Source organism: Gambusia affinis, linkage group LG16 (genome assembly GCF_019740435.1).
Source record: "Gambusia affinis linkage group LG16, SWU_Gaff_1.0, whole genome shotgun sequence".
Lineage (NCBI taxonomy): Eukaryota > Metazoa > Chordata > Actinopteri > Cyprinodontiformes > Poeciliidae > Gambusia > Gambusia affinis.
The window spans coordinates 13,558,690-13,585,089 of NC_057883.1; the positions used below are offsets into that span (position 1 = coordinate 13,558,690).

A 26,400-nucleotide genomic window follows, 5' to 3' on the forward strand; every position below is an offset into this window, starting at 1 on the left:
ATGTTATTCTTCTGCAATACATGTCAAAGAAATGTGAGCCTAGAAAAGCAATAGCTTCCAGCTGTGCATCCTTTCATCTCCCATCACACACTTCATGATTTTAACCAGGGGCATAATGAGAAATGCAGATCTCCACCAGGACAAGAATTAAATTAAAAAAAAAATTAGATGACAAACAAGATGATTACAAAAAGCTGAGTTCCTTCATAGAACAGGAAACCACCCGGACAATTTGAGCTAAATTTTGGTTAAGCATAATCACTCTGTAATAAAAATCAAACAAAAATAGTTAAGCAGATGCATAATATCAAGATAAAGGACCACTGTATCATGTTTTTGAATGAGTCAGCTGCAAATGATCCCAAAGTTCATAAATCTGAGACAGACATTGGAAATTGTGAAAATGCCTGTCATTCAAGCAGCCACCCACAGTGGCACAGTGCCACCCAGACTGCAGCGCCATTGGTTAGTTTAACCTTCTGTGGGTAGACTAAATAGCAAGTTGTCCATTTTGGAATAAATGAGCCACTTTTGTGACTTAAACTTACAACTTTGTAAGTTTAAGCACTTTAAAACCACCTTTACTGTGTCTGTCCGACACATTCAACAGACTTCAACCGTATTGTATAGACCAAATAAACAACATCTGCAAATATAACTCCAAAATACATTCATGAATAAAGAAAATAGACTGAACTTAAAGTGTGATGAGATACTTTGACGTCAAAACCCAAAGTTAACCAGCAACCAACAAGAATACAAAGATACTTGGTATGAAAAATGGCCTTGCCTGTCATTCAATTAATCTTCCTTTAAATCGCTTCTACCTCTTACAACCTTTTCCTCTTTGTTGCAGGTAAACTTAAACAACTAATTAATTAACTAAAAGTGTGTTGCTCAAAGAGATCAGATTGAAATGTCTGGAGAATGCATCAACAACTCGGATGAAATTAGTTTCTTCACCAACATTACTGTAAATCAGAAGGCAAATTACCTTTCACAAAATTGCTCCAACAATAAAGTAATTCTTTTCAAAATGTTATTTTTGAGATGTTTAACTTTTCATTTTCAATGTTTTCAGATAATACATTTTGATAAACTACAAACAAATAACCATCCAAAATGGATGCAAACACAACACACTGCTGCAATGTGTAACGTTTAAAGTTCTACATCTATGGAAAAAAAGAAAACTTTTTGATTCTGTAATGAGAAACTACAGCTGTAAAAAAACAAAACAATCGGCAAACTCTTTGCATATTTACATCAGTCTGATCTGTACTTATAGAGAAAAGAAAGCTCACCATTAAGCTTTAACTGCATGAATCAGAGATAGATACACTGTGCTTCAATGAAAGTGAAGATGTTAGATGGGAACCACCAGCTTCAAGCTCTGACTAGCAGGAAGATGTAACCAGATACTTTCAACAATCACTAAGGTTCCTGCAGTGGTACTGTCCTCAGATCAGCTGTGTTTTGATGGGGAGGGGCTCCCTAATTAAAAGTGACTAAAACAGCTGCAGGATTTTATTACAAATAAGAGGGAGGACCGTAAAGAATCTGCAGGCTCTTGATTGGAATCCAGTGGAGAGGAAAGCAAAACAGCTGAATTGCTCTTGTCTCGAGAATTGAATTTAATTAGAAGGTGTGTCCAAACTTTTGGTCTGTACTGTATATTTAAAAAAAACAAAAAAAAAAACAGGTGATAACCTTCTGAGAGGACCTTAACTAAAAATGTTAAAATTTAAAACATCCAAAGAACATTGACTCCAGTTAAAAACATTCTGTTCTTGGTCTTTGCTTGATAATTGTTTTGATTAAGAGAAACTTTACTTATTCATTCATGTCAATGGAAGCAGAAGAAGTGGGGGACAGACTTTATCCTCTGAAGTCCTTTTCACCTTGCTAAATAACTCCGCTTGTACCGATCAGTAAACAGACACGACTACTTGGTTCCAGTAAGTCTCCCACCAGAGTCAGAGCAATTTTCTGCACACTGCTAAGGCAAATAACTAATTAATATTCAGAGTTCTAAGTGTTTTCAGTGAAACGCACCCAAAAAGAAGTAACAACTACTTTTTGTTACTTAGCTGATGTTTGACCCAGATCAACTTTTCAGGCATACGGTCATATTTAGTAAATTAGAATAAGTATTCCAATGAGGCTTATTTGTGAGGTTAAGTTACTCCAAATAGCTACCTCTAGATTTTAATAAAAATGTCTGCCTATTTACTAGGCACACATTTTTGGTTTAAAATGTTTTCAATTGGTCTTTTGTAATATTCTAATGTTAAATGTTGGGTTTTCATCAGCTATAAGTGGAAAATTCTAAGTAACATGAAACATAACATAAACAAATGCTTAAAAATAACAGTTTGTGTGTAATTAATCCATAAAATTGGTTTGACTTAGTGAATTGAGTTTCTGAAATAAATGGACTTTCAATGCTACTCTAATCAATTGAATATGACCACATAGTTGACATACAGAGATTTGTGTCCAGTTGGAAATGCATTAGTCGATTTATGAAGAGTGATAACAGCAATGTGTTGATTTCCTACAGTAAGCTTTTAATACGATTTTATATTAAAAGCAGTTACAAAGTAACACACTCTACTTGGATGAAATGCAGTGGCTGCACAACACAATTTTACAAATATTCTGAAACAAAGACAACTTAATTTAGGGCTTGCATTTTAAACTCTCATCAACATCTTAGGCTAGTGATCAACACAATTAGCACTGCTAAAAACTACTAACCTTAAACAGCAATCTATGTGTGGCAATGAGAAAAACTAGATTTTACTTTGGTATTTTCAAATGTCTGCCAACACACAAAGACAAGTCAGGTCCAAAACAAGTCCAAAACACCTCCTAATTGAATTCAATTAGAAGGTGTGTCCAAACATGCAAGATTTTTTTTTTCTTTAATACAATGTATTACTTGTATTCAAGATCAGATTAGGCTACATATATATAAAAAAATAAAGTTTGTGAAATTAACAATAAATATATCAAAATCTGTGACCAGCTTTCGTTCTAGAATGCTTCTAAATAAAAACCTTCTGTCTGGTACCCAATGGTGGTTCTTGCATGAATGGAGCTCTGTGTGAGCCTCTCACTCTGCTGCTCCCAACCAATTAAAATGAGAAAATGAGATCCCGGGGTGCTGGAGTGCTGTTTTTCACAACAGCATGCAAGCTACTCTCCTCATTCTTTGCCCCAAGCAGAAGATGCTGCCACCCCATTGACTGCACATGCATAAAAAGGATAGATAACATGCTCAGGACACAGCTGGGATAAGAATACTTTGAACTAAAACTCTTTTCATAAAGCTACCCCTCCCTCTAGCAATACCCTGGAGTCCTCACTGCAAAAATTTTGCTTCACTATGGGCAAATAATTTTCCAAATCACATTCTACATGATTCGTAACAATACCCTCCTTCACAAACACACATTTAAAAAAAAATATGAACAAGTCAGGCGCAATGATCACCAGGTTCTCCCAGGAGTTAATTTAGCTGTAAGATTGGATAAGAAATACTTTTACGGTTAAGCAAAAATTGGTTTTGAGTCATTTCAGAACCAATGAATAACATCCCTCTTAAACATATAAGGAAACAAAATTAAATGCAGCAAACTTACAGATACTTGAGGTTTTCTAGGTCTTCAAACGCTCCCTTGGGAATCCTTCGTATATGATTGTTGTTGAGGAGACTGTGAAAGAAGAACAGGGAGTGAAAGTTAGTTGCTTCAGAAGTTGCTCCGTCAGTTGTCCTTGTTGAATGTAAAGTAAACCACCAAAGACTTCAAAATGTGCCAAGAGGACCTGTTCTGGACTTCAATTAAATCGAAAAAAAAGCTCATTTGATTTAATAACAGGAAAATGTGAGTTTGTTTCCTTCTGCATAATACATTTCAGCACGTTCTGAAATTGCACCACCATTTCTGTCACATAGGTATCGTTGACACTGCTCAATGACAATTTTTTTATGAAATCTGTTTTTTTTGTTTGTTTTTTTTGCATGGTTGTTCATTTGTCCAAATGAATGTGACTTGTATGTGATTTCCTGTGTGAACTGCAAACAACCTGAACATGTCCTGCATGGATACTAGAGGACATAGAATTGAAAATATAGAATCTTTATCAATGAGGTGAGGTAATTGTAGCACCAAAAAAACTCAGCAAAACTGAAATTTGTTCTAATTTGCAAACTGCATCATCACATAATTCTCCAACATTATCACACCCTGCGCAGCACTGTGGATGAATTAACAGATGCAATTAAAGCCTTAAATGGAGTAAAATGCACAATGGCTGCAGATTATCTTTGTGTCACAATTGTTTCATTTCCAATTCACTTTTTAGCAATGTCAAATGAACTTGTTGGGTTCAATAGTCTTGGACAACATGTTGTGTTTGAGTTGTTACACAATCACAGCATCTGTGAAGAAATATCACTACCAAAGAAAAGGGAAACACTTAAATAACAGATACAGAAAAGTCAAGGAAAGTAACGACAGAGATACAATCAGTGTTCCATATGAGGAACTTATCTTGGTAGTTGGAGACAGAGTTTTGTTTTGTCCCGTTGAGGAACAAATCCTTGACACAGAGCAGGGGTCGACTACCATGAGGAGCCATTACAGAACTCAACAGAACAAGCTGAAGAAGTCGGAAAAAAGAGCAAAATATTTTGTCCAGGAAATTACGCAAGGGCTTTTCTGTCTTTACAGTGGCTAAATGACATACCATCCGGTACATTCAATATTGTTTTATACTGTTTAAGGAGTGCATTGTACTACTAGGTTTGGACACATTCACTCAGTGCAATCTACTTTACATCAAGTGTTAGCTCTGAACAGGCCCACTGAAGCTGAACAGTCTGGGGAATCCTGCAGGTGACGATGTGTCTGCTAAGAGTGGAAAATGGCTGTGCTCCAACAACTTAATCTACTTCCTGCCTTTTCAGGAAAAAAAACAACAACCCAACAGAAAGGATCGTTGCAATGAAGACCTGATCTGCTGGTAAAGATTTTATTTATAACACACAAAATAAAATTATTGAAAAATAAAAAGAAATGGAAAACTTTAAATTATCTGGGAAAGGAACAGTTATTTTTCTAAAGTAATTTTTACTAGTGCTTTTAAGTGTTTAAAGCTTCACCACGACATTGTTCCTGATCTGTCAACAATGTTTTCTAACAGACCCTTGAGAACTCTCCAACATGGCTGTATTCATACTTAAATTATTATCATTCTGGGTTTTCTCCCTCTTTCTCTGACTTGAATTCTTTTGGTGGAATTTGTACTGGAACCAATTAATAATTTTCTTGGCCAAGTGTTTGGGACTAATTTTCTTGAAAATTCAGAGCTGTTCTCTTTAGATTTTAATCAGAAATGTTTCTATTTATCCTTCCTTCGGTTACATGAGGTCAGACAGTACGACATGCTGCAAGACAGCCCACACCATGAATCTTCTGAAAAAGTCACAAATGTACTTATTGGCTCTTGGAGAATTCCTTTGATCATTTCTTTGACTTCTCTACCAGAAATCCTATGAGAGGCGCCTCAGTGTAGCCGCCTTATGGTGAAATAATGTTCTGGAATTCAGAATTACGGCTACACTGGTGCTAACAGGAACACCCAGACATGTAGAAATTCAGCTGTAACCTTTGTCATTACTACCCTGTGCAACACTAGGACTATTTCATGAGTCTTTTTCTTTTCAGTAATCAAACTCGATGCAGTACTTTAATACAAACAGATTTCAGCTGGTTTCTTGGCTTTCTCAGGCTTTTCCACATCCTTTTTGTAAATACTTACTGTAGCTCAGGTGTCATTACACACTCATTTATTGAATAATTTGCAATAAATGTATTTGTATGTGTGGGCAACTTTATGTGAAGGTTGTGATTTTGCTTCCTTATGAAATATATTTACTGAGAAAAGAAATGCTGGTGTGTTCAGTACTGGTTTTACCCAAAGTGTATACGGAAATAAGATTGTTTAAAGTTTACAGTGCATGTTTTGCTTTCTTTTGGGTGTATTTCTTTTATTTCACAATATTTTTCAAGAACAGATGAAGAAACACCTCAGCCCCTTAAGCAAATATTTAGATAAGGTGGAGCATATATAATCACCTGAAAACTGAAGATAGCTAAAAAACGACACATAACAAACCAACATTTCTTATGAATAGGAGTGAGCTAAATTATGTGTGTAAATGCTAAATATAAGACAAAAATGCAGGTGGAGGTGAAAAAAGAGGAATTCTACTAAAATTATATTCTGAACCCAGTTTGTGAAACCACAGAAGAAGAGCTTGGACATTTTCTTGATCCTCATATAGAGACAGGGCGACTTACAGTGTGTTGAGGTTCGTTAGTCGCCTGAAGGAGCCTGGTTGTAAATCCTTGATTTTGTTGAATCTCAGGTCTCTAAAAGAAAAAGAGAGAATTTGTTAATCGTTGAGGATATTTCACTATGTTAGTACGATAAGTGATACCCAATCACTGGCAGGAAAATCCTTAAGTATTACAGGATGCTCATCTCACAAGAATTCCTTTGTTAGGGCCTTAATCTTCTTGGGGGATTTCAATAACGTTTGCCTTAAAGATAACAAGCACAGGGTTGTTTGCTGCAGTCAGCAGGCTTTAGAATCTGTCTCCTGTTTCTCTCTAATTGAATGAGTCTGCAAAAATAGAAAACAAATCTGACATACTATGACTTTGCATCTCATCTTTTAGAGGCCGAAGGGAAATCACTCTTTATTATGTGACGTTAGCAGCACAGAAAAAAACATGTGAACCATGTTATTTTTTTTCTTTTACGGCTTTTGTGGTACTAGTGGACTTTTTTCAAAGCAACAAGTTAAGGTAAGAGAAAGAATGGATGTTCAGCAAAGGTAAAAAAAAAAAAAGCATCTTCCCCATTAATTTTACAATATGCAAACTTATGAATTTAAAGAAAGTATATTTTAAAAAGTATTTTATCATATTATAGCATTTTATTGGACAGCTTAATTCAAATTCAATCAAAGTTTTTCAATCAGGTTGCAGTCTGAATTTGAACTTCTCAGAATAGAACAGACAAAAATAAGACAGACAAAGACTCTAAGTGTCCCATCATGAACTTTGACATTGGACATATTAACTGAGACCTGTAGAGACTGAAAACGCTCCTGGGTTTATTGTTGTTTTTTTGAGGATTAGAATTAACTTGCTGGGACCTTCACGGCTAGAAAAACTGCGAGCTGTCTTCAATGTTTTTCACTTGTCTACAATGACTGCCTTAGCAGAATGATGAAGTCCTAACATTTTGGATAAAAATAGTACTGCTGTGTATACCAGTGATGCAAACTGGTAATTAAACACATATTGTGCGATATCTAACCAAAAGTTACATCACTTTCAAAAGATTAATGTTGTCAACCCTATGTAAAATGAACCAGAGTAAAATTTTCAAATGGCTATGAGAAACCGACAACAGCTACCAGACCTTGGCGTTCTCTAGAAAGCTCAACTGACCCTGTAAGAGTTCAGGCTGCCTCCAAGTGCTGACTTTCACTGTAAACAATCTCTGCCTGGTTCCGAAAGACATAACATAGTTTTGCTATCTGGCAAAACTGTCAAGACATCGGCCCGATGGAAGGCTTGAGATTAAAATGTTCTAAGTTCTCTAGAAAAACAGCTTTCATTTTGCTTTTGTTTTTTATGTTTCTGCAAAAACAAACATGGAAATTGTTTTTCTCAATGGGTTATTTAAAGTTTCTTGATTCTGCATGTTTTTAGTTAACTTAATAAATAATTATAAAAAAGGAAAAACTTATGCAACACTAAGACACCTTGTTTTAACTTTTAGTGATGAAAGAAAGCATGAGTCTCGAGGCTTAACTTTGCTGTTAAATAGCAAATAGCATACCATCTCCGAGTAGGTAAACCTTAAGAGACAAAGCAGAAAAAAATCTTTAAAATATATATTAAAAACGAGTGAAGTTGTCTCGCCAGGGTCTTAGTGTTTATTTTTGACCAGTGAGTATTTCACAAAGAATCAAGAGAAGATCTTTACAAATCCTAAGGTCTGTATGACAATGAACCAGCTCAGTTACAGATGCTTCCTCCAATTGTTTGACACAGCTTGGCTGTAGACTTTGGTGAAAGACACACTGTATAATTTAAATCTCCAATATGACACCGTTAGCAACATCAACAAACAAGGATGGTCACACTTTTTTGGAAATAAATTTCCACTTACGTAAATGCTCCTGATTCTAGCGTCATCTTAACCCATCTTAACTGAAGCTGTCAGGATCACAGTAACCCATTAGCAATGTTTTGTTGGACTTGTACAATTTTTAAAGTCAGGAAAGCTTAAATCACTGAATTAGAAAGACTCAAGCACATACAGAGTGAGTTGTCTTCCTTGGATATGAAATACTGTTAGGGAAGGCTTCTCTACATGGTAGCATTGCAGGACACATTTTCCAGACATGCTGAGGCAGACACTGTCCTGCCTCCTCTGGGCCTGAAGGGATGAGAAGCAGGATAAATGAACAAGGCTGCACCTCAGATTTTCAGACGGTATTCAGACAACTCTGTTTCTTTCTGCAGAAGGCTAAATAGGGTCAGGCAGAAAGGACAAGATGGAAGGAAATGCTCAACTGATTAGAATGTCCTGATAGTCTACAAGCTAAACTGAAAACCGACTCTGGATTATGTGTGGAATGTTTAAGTGGCAAAGTGACATCAAGGTGCGTTGGTCTTAGATTTTGTAAAGAAAAATGAAAACTTGCATTCATGTTACATGTTGATCACTATAAAATACATTTTAAAGACAATTTGTCCAAGCTAAGGTCATGTTAACTCTCTTCTTGCAAGCATACAAAAAAAAGTTGAATTCCATGTTACAGTGACTAAAGATTATCCACTATTATGGCAGTCTGTCATCTTACTTAGCCTTTGTTTAGGAACAACTGGAAATCACAGAGGAAATGACTCACCTCATAGCCAGCAAAAACATAGAATAAACTATCAGGGACATTTAGCAAGCAAAACATTTTAAACTCACTTAGCAAATTAAGTGACCGAGGAATGCCGTAGTGTTGTTTTAGAAAATTCCAACAATTTCATTAGATTTGCTGTGGAACTCATTAAGGAAGTATGTTAACCCACAGTAACGAGGTCTGACAGCAAGAAAACCAGAGGGAAGTTTAAAAAATTAATGTTACCAACCCTGTGAATGGGTTGACAGACCTGTTCTGGCTTTGCTTAAACACATGGCTGGAAAATGAACAACCTACCAGGCTCAATTACCCACACAGGAAGATAGACCCATGATTCAAGCTGATAAAAACAAAGCCTGAAGTTAAACTCCCCCGTATGGCTTTGCACTAAACTTTGACATATTTCTCATGAAGTGATTTTGTTTACATGGGACTTTGACACAAGCTAAGTTCATGACTGTGACTTCTTTAGGTGATACACTGATTATATGCTGTTTGCCACAGATCTTTCCTGTCACTATTCTTGAATTTACAAAGTTGTCTGTCCATCCATCTGTCCATGTTAGTGCTGTAATTTTTTTTAACCTAGACCACTGTCTCCTAAACTTATTCCCCAAGATCTACTGCCTTACATGTTTTAAGTGTCTCTCTTAATTAATGAAGAGAAACATGTAGAACATGCCAAGATCCATTAATTTACTTGGCAAACTTTATGACATATTAAAGGATGTAAATCAGCCATTTGATTCAAATTAGCTGCAGCAGAGACTCATCTAAACAGCTGTGGTTCTTGATGACCTGTGTTGAGAAAACTAGAATTCTGTTAAAATGTTCAAAACCAACAATCTTTTGATTGAAGATACTACACTAATACACGATAGTAGAAAATGACCAAATTTTATGATGTTAATTCTCAAGTATTACAGCTGACTACTGCCCGAATAAATTTGCTTTTACACCAAACATATACACAAAAGCCCCGTTTACACAAACTTCAATTATAAAACTGTAATATTTTTGTTGTGATCCAGCTGCTTATTTGTTGTTTCACACTGAGCACTTTGTTCATCAGCGATGGAGACGGATTTCTGTTTACAATGAGGTGGAAGCTAGTGAGATCTAAGCTAATGGACAAAAGCGCATGTGTGTTTGATGACACACATGCCACAGCCACAGCACCAAACTCAAAGTGTCATAATCTGAAAATACCGGCAATTTCTAGACAGCGGTCTCGTGCAAACGTAGCCAAAGAGTAGTCTGCATGACAATGCTTTTGGTTTTGTTTTAGATCTTATGTGAAGAAAATTGACCTGTCTATGAAGACATGGCTTTAAGAGGATGGACCAGGAGTTACATGAAGTTTTTCTAGATGAAGGTTAAACGAGAATGGTAATCACCCAGAAGAAATTCAAAAGTTGCCAAAATGACACTGTCGCTATGTCTTGTAAAGAGTTTATAAATTTACTTATAGTTTTTATGTTGTGGAGACTCGCTTGTCTCTCTCTCAGGTCTTTCTTGTAAATAAGACAACAAGTCTCAAGAGATTTCCCTGTATAAATAAAGGATTGCATATTGTGTGTAATCATTTCCAGCTCAAATGATGTAATGGTTACAGACTGAAGTAAGGGATTACTGCATAAATAACATGTGTCCAATGGCACAACAGTAAGAAGTTCAGAGATCCGCAGAACCCAGTGAACCCCTAAGCTGGTAGCAGCAGCAGTAGTAATGCAAACTGTTGAAGTGGAAGACCTACTTTCAACAACTGAGAATCTGCCAAATTCCCCTCATAATGGAGTGACTGACCAACAGCATGATCCACCATGTCAAAAAACAGAGGGGTGATGAGAAATGGTCTTGGCCTTTGTTTAGAAGCAGAATACTCAAACTAATTGAGTATTCTGCTTCTGCTTCAGATGTTGAGCTTTGTGTCCATTCATACATCCATGAATACATTGTCAAAAGATACTTTTCCTTGCAGGGTGTTGTAGGGGCTGGTGTCTATGTCCAGGTGTCATCACAGAGAAACCCAGTATTTCCGGTAATGTTTTACCAGAAAGCTGAACAGCAAGCGGCTGATTTATAAATAAAAACAGCTTACTGCTGCTGTTCAGTGCAGAATTCAGTGCAGGATTCAGTGCAGAAAGCACTGATTCTTGAGAATTAATATATTTAGCATTGAAAAATAAATAAGCTTACAATAAGCCATGAAGAATAAATCTAATGCAGCATAAATGATTCACCTTCCAAGCTCTTGTAGACTGACTGAGTGACAAAAACTCTTTCTCAGAACTCCCCAGCTGTTCTGCTTTAGCAATTCGTGGGAGTAAGGCCAATGGAGCTCCCATCAACAACTGTCTTGGGTCCTATTTCTGTGTGCAAATGAGTAAAGCCTTGGGGATTTCTGCCTTTGCATTCCATAAAGCTGCAGAGACTGACCTCCTCACACAACCTGACTGCAGCACATTCCAACAGAACAGACACCCCTGACTCTTCCTGATTCACCCTGTCTGTCTCTCAGGCACACCAGGCCAATGTTCCAATGTTTAGGGTAAATTAGTGGAAAAGAATGGTTCGCCTGAAGAAATGGAACATTATTGCTTAATCCATATTTAAACTCCTTGTGTAGGGGTAGAGCAGAATCCTCGTGGCACAATAATATTGAGTAAAAATGGTTTCTCTGAATCATGGTATATATATATATATATATATATATATATATATATATATATATATATATATATATATATATATATATATATATATATATATATATATATATATATATATATATATATATATATATATATATATATATATATATATATATATATATACATTTTTTTTATAATATGGTATGGTAATATGGTATATATATATATATATATATATATATATATATATATATATATATATATATATATAATATGGTAATAATAGGGTATTAAAATAAGACCCTGTTACATCTGACACAACCATTTGTTTTTCTGATGTTTATAAAGTAACACAAGCATAGCTTGTATTAGCTGACTAGCTAGTTCGTCTGTGAAACCAGCCTGTAATTGTCTCCTTTAAAGGTAATTAACATGTGCCCATTTTAAAATCTTTGGGTTTTGTTTTTTTTCAAGAAGTTCTTGACATGTTGTCCTGTGGTGCAGACAAGAGATGAAGGCTTTTTCCTAAGTCAGCCATAAACGGCATGTTGGATACTGGCTGGAAAAAGGAGACGGTGGCCCAGTAACAAACAATATATCCTTTTTTTCTGATTCAGGTTAATTACTCATCTCGTTTTTGAATCTAAAAATACAAACGTTTCGAGTGTCATAAGAAAAATCTGATTCACAATGTGCACACTACATTAGTTCACAAAAATGAAATCCAGACTTTTCAAGCCTACCATTTCCAAGATGCAAAGCAAGTGACAGAAAAGGTTCAAATCATATGCTGACAAAAACATCTACCGAAACTTGCCTGAACTGTTAACAAATCTGTGAGAAGGAATACAGTTGGGTCATTACAGCATTACAGAGAGGGAACGTAATATTCTGTCGCCCCTCAAACAGACAGTCCAAAGAGAAAACAGCTGAATCATTATGATGTAGGCCAGAAGTAATGCAAAAGCCGAAGGGTGGAGGAGGGGGACTCTAAACGAGCTCTTGGCGCAAAACATATTCATTGTTTTTAGTGTTTTTGTGCTACAAGACAATGAAACACTGAGTTTTAAGATTTTAACATGCATAACGAAAAAGATACAAAAATCTAATAACGGAGCTAATTATCTTGAAGCTATAATCTAGGACCCAAAGAGTGAAATAGTTTATCTTTAACAGTGAAGGAAAATAAAGACTATCTTTAGTTTTCTTTGAGAGTCTTCACAACGGTGTCCTGTTTGTCAGAAAATTGAAAACAGTCCTGATCTTTTCGGAGAATATCCCAGGTCAAATGTCACTACAGCACAAAAGTTTGAAAGAACTTAAAGCTGCATTTTCACTTTGACTATAAGCATCAAACACTCAACTTTTTAACGTGATTCCATAAATTGCAGCACATAAAAAGACTTCCTCACAGTCTCACCCAGGAGAACTGCAGTTCTGTAGCTCTCCGGGTCGCTCTGAGAACATTTCAAATGGCAGACTAAAAGAAGTCACGTCCTGACATGACGGCCCAGCGAAGTGAAGAGAAGAGTGGGGGGAGCAACAAGTGGCTGCAGCTTCAAAGCCCACAGACATAAAAGCTGGTGGGAAACCAGTTTGGTCTCCTGTGCTGATCATCCCTGTAAAATACAGACCCTTCATCTTCCCTTTGAGGGGAATCCGGGCAAAGCTCTGTCCACGGCTGTGGACTGACCACAGATATTAGAGGACAGAACTTATTCTGAGTGTGTGGCAAGGGCAACTTTTCCATTTACTGCCATAGAATGTGGCTATTTATAGGGCCACGTTTTTATAGACTGCATTCTGGAGATTTCAGACTGGCACATATCTGGAGGGATTGGCCAGATGTTGAGCTTTGTGTCCAGACAGTCTGTGAAAGTAAACTGTTTAGCACACTCGTGACGAGGAGGAGCCATTCACAAGTGCTTGTTGAGGTAGAAGAATTTCCTTCCTTTCATCTGAGAAGGTCAAACATAGACAACAAAACTAATCAGTGGTTTATTGTCTACACGTTCAACAAATATGCTGGAGATTTTGTCCTGTAAGTAACTTATTATTTGGCTGAACAAGAATTGCTAATTAAATCATATGTGCATAAGTGAAATGCTATTGGCTTATGCTGAACTCAGTTGAGGAGGCTTATTTCGCAGCTCTGATCCTCCTTCATGAACTCCAACAAGCAGGTGAAAAGATCTTGAGATGTTTGTATTAACCTCTGTTCTAAGATCCCCACATGCCTTTTCTACATGGTAAATGTTTGTGTTAGGACCCACTTTACTGCGATTCTTTATAAATCAATGTGACAGAATACCTGAAGTCCCCAGACTCAATTTTGTTTTTTCCATCCATGCATTAGATTCTCGGTTTATCCGGTGGTGGCTTCCCGTTAGTTTGTAGAGTGAAGGAGGGGAGAGGGAAAGGGGAAAAAAATAAATAAATAAATAAACAATAAAACGCTACTTACAGAATGGTTGTCTGCGGAGACACAGCCGGCACGGTTTCCAGGTTCAAATGCATACATCTCACCGTGGTTCGGAAACACAAGCAGCGGCTCGGACAGCAAAGAGCAGACTGCGGTCCGCAGGCGATTAACGCGAAAAGCGCCAGCAGGAGACGCGGAGAACAGAGCTGGCCAGCCCGGATCGCCATTTCCAGCAGTGAGAGCCGAGCAGAGAGCTGAGAGCGCCAGCTGCCCCGCTCCAACACACACACACGCACACACCGTGGGAGAGGCGGACTCACGCGCGCGCACACACCGAGACACGCAGCAAGTGGGGCAGGGTTACAGTCCTGACAAAGTCCACCCGAAAGCTGAACGGGAAAAAAATGCAGATTGCTGAAGTCAATTCATATTAGCTACAGCTTTCTGACCACACAAAGCAGTGCTTTACATCTATCTATCTATCTATCTATCTATCTATCTATCTATCTATCTATCTATCTATCTATCTATCTATCTATCTATCTATCTATCTATCTATCTATCTATCTATCTATCTATCTATCTATCTATCTATCTATCTATCTATCCATCTATCCATCTATCCATCTATCATTCTATCTATCTATCTATCTATCTATCTATCTATCTATCTATCTATCTATCTATCTATCTATCTATCTATCTATCTATCTATCTATCTATCTATCTATCTATCTAATCTATTTGCCCCTCTGTCTGTCTGTGTATGGTCAGCAAACCAACCTGCAGCATGCAGCCAGAATGCAGCAGATGACTGAGCAACATCAGGCTGAGATCGAGTTTCTAAAAGCACAACATGGTGTGTAAAATCATAAGTAAACTTTGATAAATCACATTTAATGGGAAGTTGACTTCTACTTCCCTGGAGCAGAGCAATAGATTCAAGTTATATCAAACTTGTCTGATAACACAAAGTTGGCCAAAAGGTGTCCCAATCTAGAAAGAAAAGAAGCAAAAAACAATAAATAAACTCGTTGACATCAATCATTCTAAAAAATGTGTTACATAACCTCAGAGATTCTGGAGAACCACAGTGAGAGCCATCACTGGCTGTTCTAAAAGGTGAAACAATGGTGAACTTTCACAGCTGTGGCTGGATTACCAAAATTACTCCAAGGGTTATTTGATGACTTTCACAGGAGGTCATAAAAGAACTCGGAACAACATCTAAAACTCTGTCAGCGTCACTTGCCTTGGTTTAGAAAAAAGTTCATGAATCAGCAATAAAAAAAGAGTGTGGACAAAATGGGAACCATAGGAACATTCCAAAAACCACAAACATCTGTCTCAATTTATCCTAAAGACCTGCAGTAATTAGGTTTTTAGGGTAAATTCTGCTATAACTATGTACAAAAAAATCTGGAAGGACAATTTGTCATCAATTTGCGACCTTAACATTAGGCACTCTTGGGCTATCTTGGACCATGTTTTGAAGCACAAAAAACAAGAAGATTTGGGGGAGAGGTTATGTGAACTTTACTTCAATTGAGTTGCCATGACAATTGAACCTTGAATAGGTTGTTCAAACTTCAAAACCTCCATTGTGGCTGAACTAAAGCAGCTCTGTAAGAAAAGTGTGGTATAATTCCTCCACCGAAAATATAAACCACATATTACCCGTTTACAGAAACACTTGATGGCAGTTGTTGCCACCAAGTCTGCTAGAGGAGGCCCACCAAGTGCATCAAGTTTCTGACTTAATAGCAGTCCCTCCTCCAGAACATGTGGTGGTGATGAAAATTTATGACTTTTAACTGAAAGAGGCATTTGTTTAATTAAATTAAATTAACATAATTTTCTAATTCCAAAGGACAATAAGATATAAATGATTAAACAGTAGCCATCTTACGTCTCATAAATGGTCAAAGAGAAGAAGCGTTGACCTTTCCTTGCTTCTTTGCGTCACAGAGTTCATGGTTTCAAAGTTTGGGCTTGCTGCCATCTGCTGGAAGATATGAAAATAACATCTTCCAGCAGAAGCATAGATCTTATCCAAAAGTCTATGCTATTATATGTTGGGCCTGATCTATGAAGATTCCAAATAAGGAGTGCAAAAATGCTTGAGGAGAAAACAAAAATCTTGCACGCAATCTACAAAACTTGCAAGTGTAGTTGATTGTTGTCCATACAATTTTTGTGGAACATTAAGCAGATAAATCTAATCTGCATCATTGTTTCTCCATACCACATTGTTATGTCTTGATGCATGCCAAAACAGCACCAGCAATCTGGTTCTGTTTCAGTAATTTGCATTGTAGGTCATTACATTTGCATATCCTTCTCCCAGAATTTTGCATCCTGACTATAAGCACAGTATTAGCATATTCATCAAGATAGGCACTTAATTTTTTGCACCTGCTGTTCTCCTTGCATGTTGTTTGTAGATCAGATTTGCACGTGATACCGAGTTCACACCTGTTTTTGTACATGCAAATCTTTAAAGATCAGGCCCTTTGAGTACAAATAACAAAAAATCTAATTTATAAATAATTTGAAATATACTGTCGGAATTTTCAAGGACAGTAAAGGAGTAGGCATTTAGGGTTAAATGTGGCTTTGATCATCTCTGCTCACTCTTCACTTTAAAAAACAAAATGCTTCCAGGTTAAGTTTGTTAGTTGATCTTCAGTCAACTTCTGTCTCAAACTGGAGTCATGGATTCTCTTTGTTTTTCTTTCTTGTTGTTTTGGAGTTTTATAGGCCAGAGGCAGTTGGACATGTTGTTGTTGGCAAGCCAAACTGTCATTATCTGCTTTTCCTACTAACAATACATTTCCATTTGCTATTGTTTCAGCTTCCTTTTGCTGACGGACTACAGGCACTGCACTGATTAGCATTGGCTTTGTTTGAGCTCCTCATGGTTTCAGCATAAGCCCTGAAACAAAATTTATGACTGCTCTTTGTTGCCAATTAAATAGAGAAGCCCTGTGCTATTTAGGCAGCAGGAAGTCAACTTTCAGGCTTAATAGTCAACAGAGAAGCCAAAACCAAATGAGCGGTTGTCTACATCACAGCCCCTCTCCTCACTGTTCTGTCAGAGGTGACATTTATTTTTAGCTAATTGGGTATAAAACACCAATTGCTTCATTAGTTCAAATCATGCTGCAACCTAATCAAAGAGGGTCTAGCAGCAGTACAGAAAATTGAGACAATAGTGTCTCCAACATATCCGTTCAGCTCAACCTTCTGGCAGACACTTTGAACAGAAACAAAACAAACAAAAACACCCTAAGATATAATCAGAAATATGACACCTATTAAAATCCAACTCAACAAAATATATTAAATACTACACCCACAAATTTTTTCCTGTGATAGGCTGGCATCCTGCTCAGGGTGTACTCCATTTTTCACACAGTGACAAATGAAGATATTGCAATATAAATGAATTTGTGATTTATATTACAGGTTTAAATTGTGAGCTTAGTCTTTTTTTATATCCTCAAATATCCTCAAAGATTGTTGAACTAATAATTTTTTGATCAAATTGATTAGTCTCTACACCTTAAATACAGGAGCGTGTCAATTAAATACAAGGAGTTCCAGTTGGGCGCCACCATCATGTACTGTGATTACATGATGCGTGTACATTGTGACTTCAGTCTATCGCACATTCACATTTTACCAAAAACAAACCAAAACATAGAATACAGAATTGATTTGTGTTTGTTTTCCAGTTTTTGTTTTTTTTACAGCTCATGATAAAAATGTGTTTGAAAAAAAAAGCAACTGCTATTCCATCTGCCTTCAGTTGGGGGGCATAATTAATTAAAACTTGCACAATGGTGGCATCTAGTGGTAGATGCGCAGATTGTAGCTAAACTGAGTGCCCCTCTCACTGAAGCTTTGACTGCATTGAAGAAAAGTGACAGATTAATGGATGTAATTCATTTTAATTCATCAAATAGATCCAGCTAATGTTTATCTTTGAAGATAGATTTAACTGGACAGCACTGAAGACAGGTGGATTTGTGAGTGATGTGGACATTTTTATTTGTTCACTCAAATACAAATGTGTATTTTTGAGTGAACCACCATTTGATCATATTCAAATGAAAAAAACAGATTGTTCAAAATTTTAATTTATTTTGCTTGTTTTTTGCTATGAGTTTTATTTTTTAAAATTTTTTAATTTTTTGAAAATTCCCATCTTAATTTTGGCACATATCCTTCTCAACTCTACTGAAAAAGAAAGTCATTAAAAGAAAAAAAAAGGTAAAAATTAAAACATACAACAACCTGAATCTTTAAGCAAACACAATAATACTAATACTTTGTGATTAGAGTGGGAAACATCGACGTTGAGATGTGGGATGCTGACAAGACTATCAAAGGAGAATGAATAACATTTTCAAGTATTAGTGAGTCTACCAGGTGAAACACTCCTTTGTTTACAGTGTTTTTAAAGTGACTTCACAAATTTTTTATCATCTGTAAGTTTGGCTAGGCCATCATTATTGATTTCCTTCTGGTGAAGTGAATTATGCTTAGATGTACTGGACTGATGAGAAATTAAGCCTTTATTAGCTTTTGTTCCGAGACCATAGTGAGAATACCGGACACATTGTTGTTGTTTGCAGTCGAACACAGTCAGTTCTTGTCAGAAACTCTGGTAGCTCCCCTCCAGAAATGTTGCTGGCCTCAATGCTGACTTTAATCAATTTAGGAGAAATGTCCAGCTTATGTATGTCGATTTAACATATTTTAACATAATTGACTCTGTGCCATTGTATATATATATAGAGAACACAGTGGGTTTTTTTTTTAATCACTTTCTCCAGACTTTCATGTATAAGGTAAGATCCTTTTGCTCATTTATAAACTTTCAAATTACAACAGTTCCATTCAAATGATTAAACATCTAATGGAATTGCTGAATTTTACGCCAGGCTCATCCATTTCACTATAACTGAACATATTTTATCAAAAAGTCCCTACCAGTATTTGTGGTCTCCACACCAGCACAACTACAGGGTGTTCTTAAAATTATTTTTTTTATAATGAAGACGCAAAGGAAAGTATTTTACAGGCCTCTGGCAACACTTTTTTTTTTCTTTATTCTGAGTAAGATGTGTCAACATCCAGCATGACAAAAATTGTACAAAGTTCACAATTTATAAATGAAATATCACAGCAACTTGTGATCTCACACATTTATAGCAAAATTAAAATGTCAACAAATCCATGCTGTGTAGTACAAAAATAAATCAAACTTCAGTTCCACAGAGAGAGCACAATAGTTTATACAAAATCCTGTCTTTGTTAATGGCGACTGAACTCAACCTCAAAATGAACCGGCTTGAAGAAAGTAATAAACTCTAAAGAATTCACAATAATTTATATGAAAATTCAGCATTCTAAATAAGTGACAAACCTCTTGTGTGTCCCTATAGTCACAGATAACTCTTTTCAGATTTATTATTTATGCACCAACGTCTGATGAGCAGCTGGTTTGTGCTTTAAAGTCCCTTTGTCCATTTTTCACCGTTAATGAGAATTAATTCAAAAACTGGTACTAGCTATAACTCTACTGAAGCATTACTATATTGGCAAAAGCTGCAGACACGATGCTGTGGAGAAAAAGGCGTATGCAGTCATGGATGATGGGTAGTAGAGTCCTGAGTGGGGACCCATTAAGTACAATAGATGAGATTCAGTCAGGTGAACCACAAGCACCTTTTTGCATTAGCTCTCGAAAAGGCAAATTCTGAACATGATCGCTAACAACTACTGTGACGGAATGGAGGGCTGCCTACTTTTAGTCTGTAAAGGTCTCCAAGCTTTCACCTCCTCTGCTTTTTTTGTTTTTCTTTTTCAAACCTTGAACTGATTGACTATTTAATTCTTTGTACAGTGATTAGATATAAAGTGCTGCTGAGAGGGGGGAATAACTTCATCTTCCTAAGACGTAGCAAAAAAATGAAAGAATTTTAATGTTTTTACAATTGATAACAGCCTAAAATATAACTGCTAAGATTATAATCCTTCTGTCAGATTTCAGAGTCCTTGTTCCTTCTCTCTTTTTGCTCTCAGTGGGAGGAAATCCACACCTGCAGTGGCTCCAAGCGGTTGGTTGCTCCAATCGTGTGCCGAAGAGGTCACCTGGAAAAATTGCACGCCGCCATACGTAAGGATAATATTTTCAAGGAGAAGTGCAAATAGTCTTACTGGCACATAAGTGGGGACAGCGACCCTGTAAGTCCCGCTCTCTATAAATACTCTCTACAAAACCTTTTCTCCTCCGGCTCTCGGGTAACTGCGTTTAGCTTCTGTAAGAACATCAAAACATGGAAACGAAGGTGTCCCTGTGCAAAGTCGTACAGAAAAAAAACTAAACAAAAAAAGTTCAACTCATATACTTTTTGCTCCTAAAACACAATGTCCAGGTTCCCTCCTCTTTTTTAAAAAGACATTTTGTATTAAAAGATTTGTATAAAAATCAATATTTTACATAGGCTATATTAAAAAGATTCATGTTACCCCGCTATGCTTATAAACAAGAGATTGCATATACCCAACCTTTTTTTTTTTCTTTTGCAGATTGCATCGCATATACCTCTTTTTAAACAAATGATTTTGTTTGTTTTTTTATATATATTGCTGAGACATTTCATGATCCTAGCAACATACCACTGATCAGATTTGATTCTTAAAAAAGGCTAAAATCTTGCCTCTAAAGGTCATTGTCTTTACACATCTTTTCTACCTCCAGCTAATTTAGGAATGAGCATGAGAACATGCAAATTGGCTCTGCTAGATACAGTAATGAGGGAGGAGGGGATTTCCACCATCGGGTTTCCGTGTAATGATGTTTACAATATAACTTCATACATTCATACAGACATCAGGTAATTCTCTTTCCCAGAATTCATTTACAGCACCGATTAAAAATGGCCCCACCTACAGTGACACATCTTTACTCTTCGTCATAACAAAGCACAAATGATTCTCAAGCATTGTGTAGAAAATAAAGCAATTCGCAAACCAGTTCTTGCTATTTGACAATCTACACGCAGAAAGAAGAAGATAAAGAAGGAGGGGGGAATCATCTCAGTTCATTGAGTCCAGAATCATCCACTGAAAATAAAAAGCTTCTTCCTTGCTTGTAGTTTTTTCTTGTTTCTTGTCGTCACCTTTTTTTTGTCTGAAATGCTTTGTTTTCTCGAGCAATAAAAAGAACCTCTGTTTTCATTAGCTTACTGTTCAGAAATATACACTAAAAATGTGCATACATGAGCAGCTAGAAACATTACATGACACTATGTCAGCTCATATGAAAACGTACAAAATGTAAATGTCCTCAAAAACTATTTTGCGATTTACTCCTTTATGCTCTTCCTCAAAAGCAAGACTCAAAAACAAAAAAAAAGAGAAAAAAGAAATTATCTTGAGGTCTTTTTAAGGATAATACCTCTTTTTTTTTTCTCCAAAGAACAGAATTCAGAATATATATAACACTATATCAAATTACTGCACTGAACCGAGGAGGTCAAACCGTCACTGCCTGTGTCTCTTTCTGCTGCGGAGAACCAACGTGTTCCTTTGCCGAGATGTTACACTTGAATCCCTTGAACTGCTTGCTTGATGTTTTCGAGCAAAGCTTTATTTTCCGCACTCTGGTACTGGTCTTGGTTTGTGTAGATATCCGTCAGAGTGGTGACGTAGGCGTCAAAGTTCTGCTCACTTAATGACTCCTGCATGACCAAACACAAACAATGGTTAGTGACGCTAAAGGTTTCGTCAGATTTCTAAAAATACCCTTTTTGCAGTTCCAGGATTTTACAAACCAGAACATAAAATAAATATTGTGGCGTTTACCAGGCTCTAACTTTAGTCAGATGTAACTTTTAGTTAGATTTCACAGTTTTATTAATTGACAAAGAACGATTAAGCTTAAGTGAAAAACCCCATTCATCAAGGCAGAGTTTTTCCAAAATCATCCCATCAGCAATGACCTCACAGTGCTGCTTATTGATATGGAACGAATCCTGTCTCCACTTATATCAACAACATAGAATAATAAACTGAAGTCCATCTCTCTACGGTGTGCAAGACGAGGCCCCAGAAAGACCCCAAGTGGAGATTTGAACCAACTTGTTGCAAGGCAACCAACTGGGCCTCCGTGCAACCACAGGAAGTGAATGGTTTTCATTTACAAGCGGAAATCTGAAAAGTGTGGCCTGCACTAGCACTTAGTTGACAGTTAAACTTTGTTTTATCTCTTAAAATCCAACAAAAATATTTTAAAGTTTGTGGTTCTAATATGACAAAATGTGAAAATGCTCATGGACTATGAATACATTTTCACGTGTTCTCGGTTTTTCCGTTGAAGAAAAAGACACAAAGTCGAACATTCAATTTCACAACAGGAAAAAGCTTCTTACACGGCCACATGTGAGACTTACTTGCTGGTGCATCTGTAAGCAGCTGTTATTCCTCAGAGGAAGCTCTTTTTCTGTCAGAGGTTTCTGCAGGCAGTCAAGAAAGAGAGATTTCTTTAAGCAGGACAAGTTCAAACAAGATGCTATTCCTAATATCAAACACTAGATGGCAGTATCTATTAACCAGCCAAATGCTATTGATCTAAAGAAGAAAAAAAAGTAACTTGAAAGTAGACAAAAAGCAGTGCAAGGAATCAGGACAAAGCCTTATAGTGATTTAGGGAGATTAAAAATACTTTTTTTTATTTCTTTCATCTGCACACCTCCAGAGATCTAAAACCAACATAAAATAAGAAAAATGGCCTGCACATTTCAAACAATGTTTGAGTCTGTACTTTGTCAGTGATAGATCTATTACGCAAGAGATGATCGTAAAAAGAATGGCAGTGTAAGGGACAAAGGGGGACAAAATTGTCTGTGATTGCTTTAAAAACTCTGCAACAAAATGAGCAACAAAAATCGAACGACAGAGAAGAGAACAAGGTGTCAAAGGAGATAGAAAAGCTGGGATCATATCTTTCAAAAACATGTTCAGCATGAAATAAAATGACTGCAAAGGCAGATTCTAAGAATTTAACCACTACAATAACAGTCCTTTAATCATAGCTCCCCTGTAAATGTAAACAAAACCTCAACATATTTTGTTTTGTTTATGCTGAATTTCAGTTCTCACAGTTGCTGCAACTCATTTCACAACTCCCCCTCAGCCTTTGGAAAGACAAGCGATGCTCCACACTTTAGAGTAATCATGCACAGAAAGCCGTGGGAAAATATACCACAGAGAAACGCTACGGTTCACTATGATCTGTGACTTTCTGGCTCGCCCGTTTCCTGGTGGCCCTTACCATATGAGGGAGCTGGACATTAGCTAAACTGTTAATCAGTGAGTGGCTGAGGTTGGCCAGCTCATGCAGCAGAGATTCATTTTGCTGTTCAATCACCTTGTTTTCCTCCTCTATGCACTTCAAGTTGGTCTCCATTGTTGTGATCTGCAGAGAGGAGGGTGGGGTCACAGTGTGTTACACGTGTCCACTAGCCGATTCAAAAAAAACGACGTCTACGTGGAAGATGGGTGCTGGTGTATGACTCACCTGTGTTCTGAGTTTGATCATGTCAGCCTCCACTTGTGAATTCGATTCACTTAAATCTTTGATTTCATTGTCCAGTTGCTTGATCTCTTCATCATGATCCAGCCCTGCAGACGATAAGCAGAATTAGTCCCAACCTTATTGTCAGATTTTAAAATCTTTAGAAATGACAAATGTGGTTACGTTTTTTGGGGAGGTGTTTTTTTTTTTTGACATGTGTGTGACGCAACTGGATGATAAAATTGTAGCTTCTCTCAAATCTGCACAATTTCTTTCAACCTGTTCCTCCAGATTGGAGCCATTCAAATTATTACCCCTGAGTGGCCGTTCATTTACTGCCCCCCTCACCCTACACACACACACACCACTCTGATTGGTTTATTATCTGTAACTGGAACTCCGCTCTGTAAACCCTTCCATATTCCTTGTTCCTGATTGGCTGCATTGTGTGGCGGAGCTTACCGTTGCTGGCACGTTGGTGCTTTATTGTTAGCATTTCCACTCCCGAGAGCCTGGCTTTCCTCATGGCGGAGGTGGCGCGCGGACAACCCGACAGACTGCAGGCGGCAACCAGAAGCAAGCTTTGTTTCATGTGTTGTTCCACTTCAAAATACACTGAAAACTGGTCATATAGACTGTCTATACTGTACTTTACTTTGTGCTTAACCCCTGTGCCACCACAGCACCATGAAAAACTGTTGACCTATCATGCTTTGTTTCATGCAGTGCAAAGGTGAGACCAGAATTTACATACACCAAATAAAGACAGTTTCAGTCCAAATGTTCTTGTTTTAGGTCAGTCAGGATTACCTAAGCTATTTCTATTTGCTAAATGCACAACAATTATAGAGAAAATAAAAATTAACCATTCATTTATAAAAGATCAGATAACAAAATAAATCCAGCACTACATAGGTCCGAAAGCTGAAATATCATGAAGAATTGGTCATAAACGGATTCATTTAAAAACAAAACAGATTTGAGTTTACTGAACAAAACTATCCAATATTGTTTTGTTAAATCTAACAAAGCTCATGCAGCTGTACTTGATTTACAGCTCTATGACTTACCTCCTATGGGTCAGGAAGCTGCCACTGACATGTCCCGAGCCGTCGCAGCCTGGTGTCGGGCAGGACATGCCCTCTGTTTTTCCAGACTTCCATGTGAACTGGATTCCGTTCAGGTAGCCATCTTTTTGTCTCTTGGCTGCGATGGGGCAACCTGAAGCACTTCTGTGGGATGCATATTTCCCCGTCACGTGTCCCTGACCATCACAACCTGGGACCGGACACCTGAGAGGGGATGAAGCGAGACTCAGAAATCTTCCCTTTATCATCTAAAAGGTTGGCTGCTTGTAAAGTAGAGCGTGACATTTTGTACCAGAGTTCTTGATTTATATCTTTTGGCCAGCTTTCACCAAAATATACTTTTATGCTTTCATTCCCACAAAACCTTTAAAATATTTAACAAATAATTTGCTTACAGCAACAGTCTGTTTTAGATTGTTGTTATTTTTCCAGGTGCCCATCTTTATATGAAAACTGCATCCAAAGAGGGTTCGCTATGACAAACTGAATCCAACAGAATGACAAGCTTACGAATGAACAGAGTGTGTTGTTTGTGCTCTGCGCCACCAGAGAAATCAATGCAGCTGCAGGGATGAGGCCACAGAAACCCATTGTGGGATTTAGGCAGAGTCAATCAATCTCTCTCTGCCTCCATCTTCACTTCTGCTCGCCCGTCTCTTTACCTACATGAGGGTCTGCAGGTGTTTGCCAGAGACCACAGAACCACCTCTCTGTAAACTCCTACAACCTTGCACTTCTGAAGTTCCTCCTACACCTTGGTACCAGTGTTAAAACTTTATACTCTTGGTACATGTGTCTTGTCAGAACTAAGACTGATTTATGCCTGCTTACGGAGATGTGTGCGGTCGAAAGGGAGAATAAGCATGGACTGCACAAGATTTGGTGGGACTGATTAGGAATCGTGGAATCCGTTTTGAAGCAGGAAATGAAAAGTCATATGTCACAGGCGGCGGAAGGAGAGCAGCGTTGGTGGCAGGAGGAAGTTCCAGCCTCAGGGTTTAGCGGTCGGACAAATGACTTATGATCTGTGCTTGCACCATACCTGATAGGCTCCTGGTCTTCCTTATTCTCTTTACTGTGGATGATCTTTATCCCACTTTTCCTGGCCCGCGGACACCCTGAAAGACTGCAGACAAAAGGCAGCGTTACAAAGCTGAAATGGTCAGGAAGAGAGAAGGGTTTGTCACGGTGTATCTGCAGACTGTGAGCTGTACCTTCTGTGGGAAGCGTAGTTACCAGTGATATGTCCCGAACCATCACACCCTGGTGTCGGACACCTGGGGCACAAAACATATAGAGGGCTCAGGGCCTAACACAGATCAGCAGTGTCTTGATGCTTATTTAAAAAAAACAAAAACAACTGTCAGTCCAATTTTTTAAAACCCCTGACAGATTTGCACATAGAGTAATCTTTTAATAATATTGTCACATTTCTTTTTACTGGTCATAATAAGGTTTTGGAGTTGCCCTACCAGAGTCTCAACTTGAATTTGATAAATAATCTGTCGGTGTAGCTAGAGATTAGAATAATGGAAAGGAGGTCATTCTAAGTTGTGGAACTCATTGTAAAAGATAAATCAAAATAAATCGGAAACTTACAAGAAGCTAGTTGACAATGTGCAAACAGTACAATTGCTGGT

The 26,400-nt window shown here is 37.4% G+C and overlaps 2 protein-coding genes across 16 annotated transcripts in view; both read right to left on the minus strand.

Moving 5' to 3' along the window:
* Positions 1 to 14,358, minus strand: part of LOC122845639 (peroxidasin homolog) — a 44,831-nt gene extending 30,473 nt beyond the window's left edge. For 2 of the 3 annotated variants that reach the window (XM_044141936.1, XM_044141935.1), the window contains exons 1-3: positions 14,126 to 14,358; positions 6,372 to 6,443; positions 3,648 to 3,719 (exon numbers count right to left, since the gene is read on the minus strand). In XM_044141936.1, coding sequence (XP_043997871.1) covers positions 3,648 to 3,719; positions 6,372 to 6,443; positions 14,126 to 14,310 — 329 coding nt within the window. In that variant the 5' untranslated portion in view covers positions 14,311 to 14,358. Of the gene's footprint in view, positions 1 to 1,304; positions 1,454 to 3,647; positions 3,720 to 6,371; positions 6,444 to 14,125 lie in introns of those variants that run through there. The other variant, XM_044141937.1, reaches the window with a different exon arrangement.
* A 4,823-nt stretch (positions 14,359 to 19,181) lies between these two features.
* myt1lb (myelin transcription factor 1-like, b) overlaps positions 19,182 to 26,400 on the minus strand; it is a 121,362-nt gene continuing 114,143 nt past the window's right edge. For 11 of the 13 annotated variants that reach the window (XM_044141947.1, XM_044141943.1, XM_044141940.1 and 8 more), the window contains 8 exons: positions 25,975 to 26,037; positions 25,803 to 25,886; positions 24,743 to 24,964; positions 24,135 to 24,229; positions 23,676 to 23,779; positions 23,430 to 23,573; positions 22,549 to 22,611; positions 19,182 to 21,837 (listed from right to left, as the gene is read on the minus strand). In XM_044141947.1, coding sequence (XP_043997882.1) covers positions 21,697 to 21,837; positions 22,549 to 22,611; positions 23,430 to 23,573; positions 23,676 to 23,779; positions 24,135 to 24,229; positions 24,743 to 24,964; positions 25,803 to 25,886; positions 25,975 to 26,037 — 916 coding nt within the window. In that variant the 3' untranslated portion in view covers positions 19,182 to 21,696. The remainder of the gene's footprint in view (positions 21,838 to 22,548; positions 22,612 to 23,429; positions 23,574 to 23,675; positions 23,780 to 24,134; positions 24,230 to 24,742; positions 24,965 to 25,802; positions 25,887 to 25,974; positions 26,038 to 26,400) is intronic. The other 2 variants (XM_044141952.1, XM_044141948.1) reach the window with 1 other exon arrangement.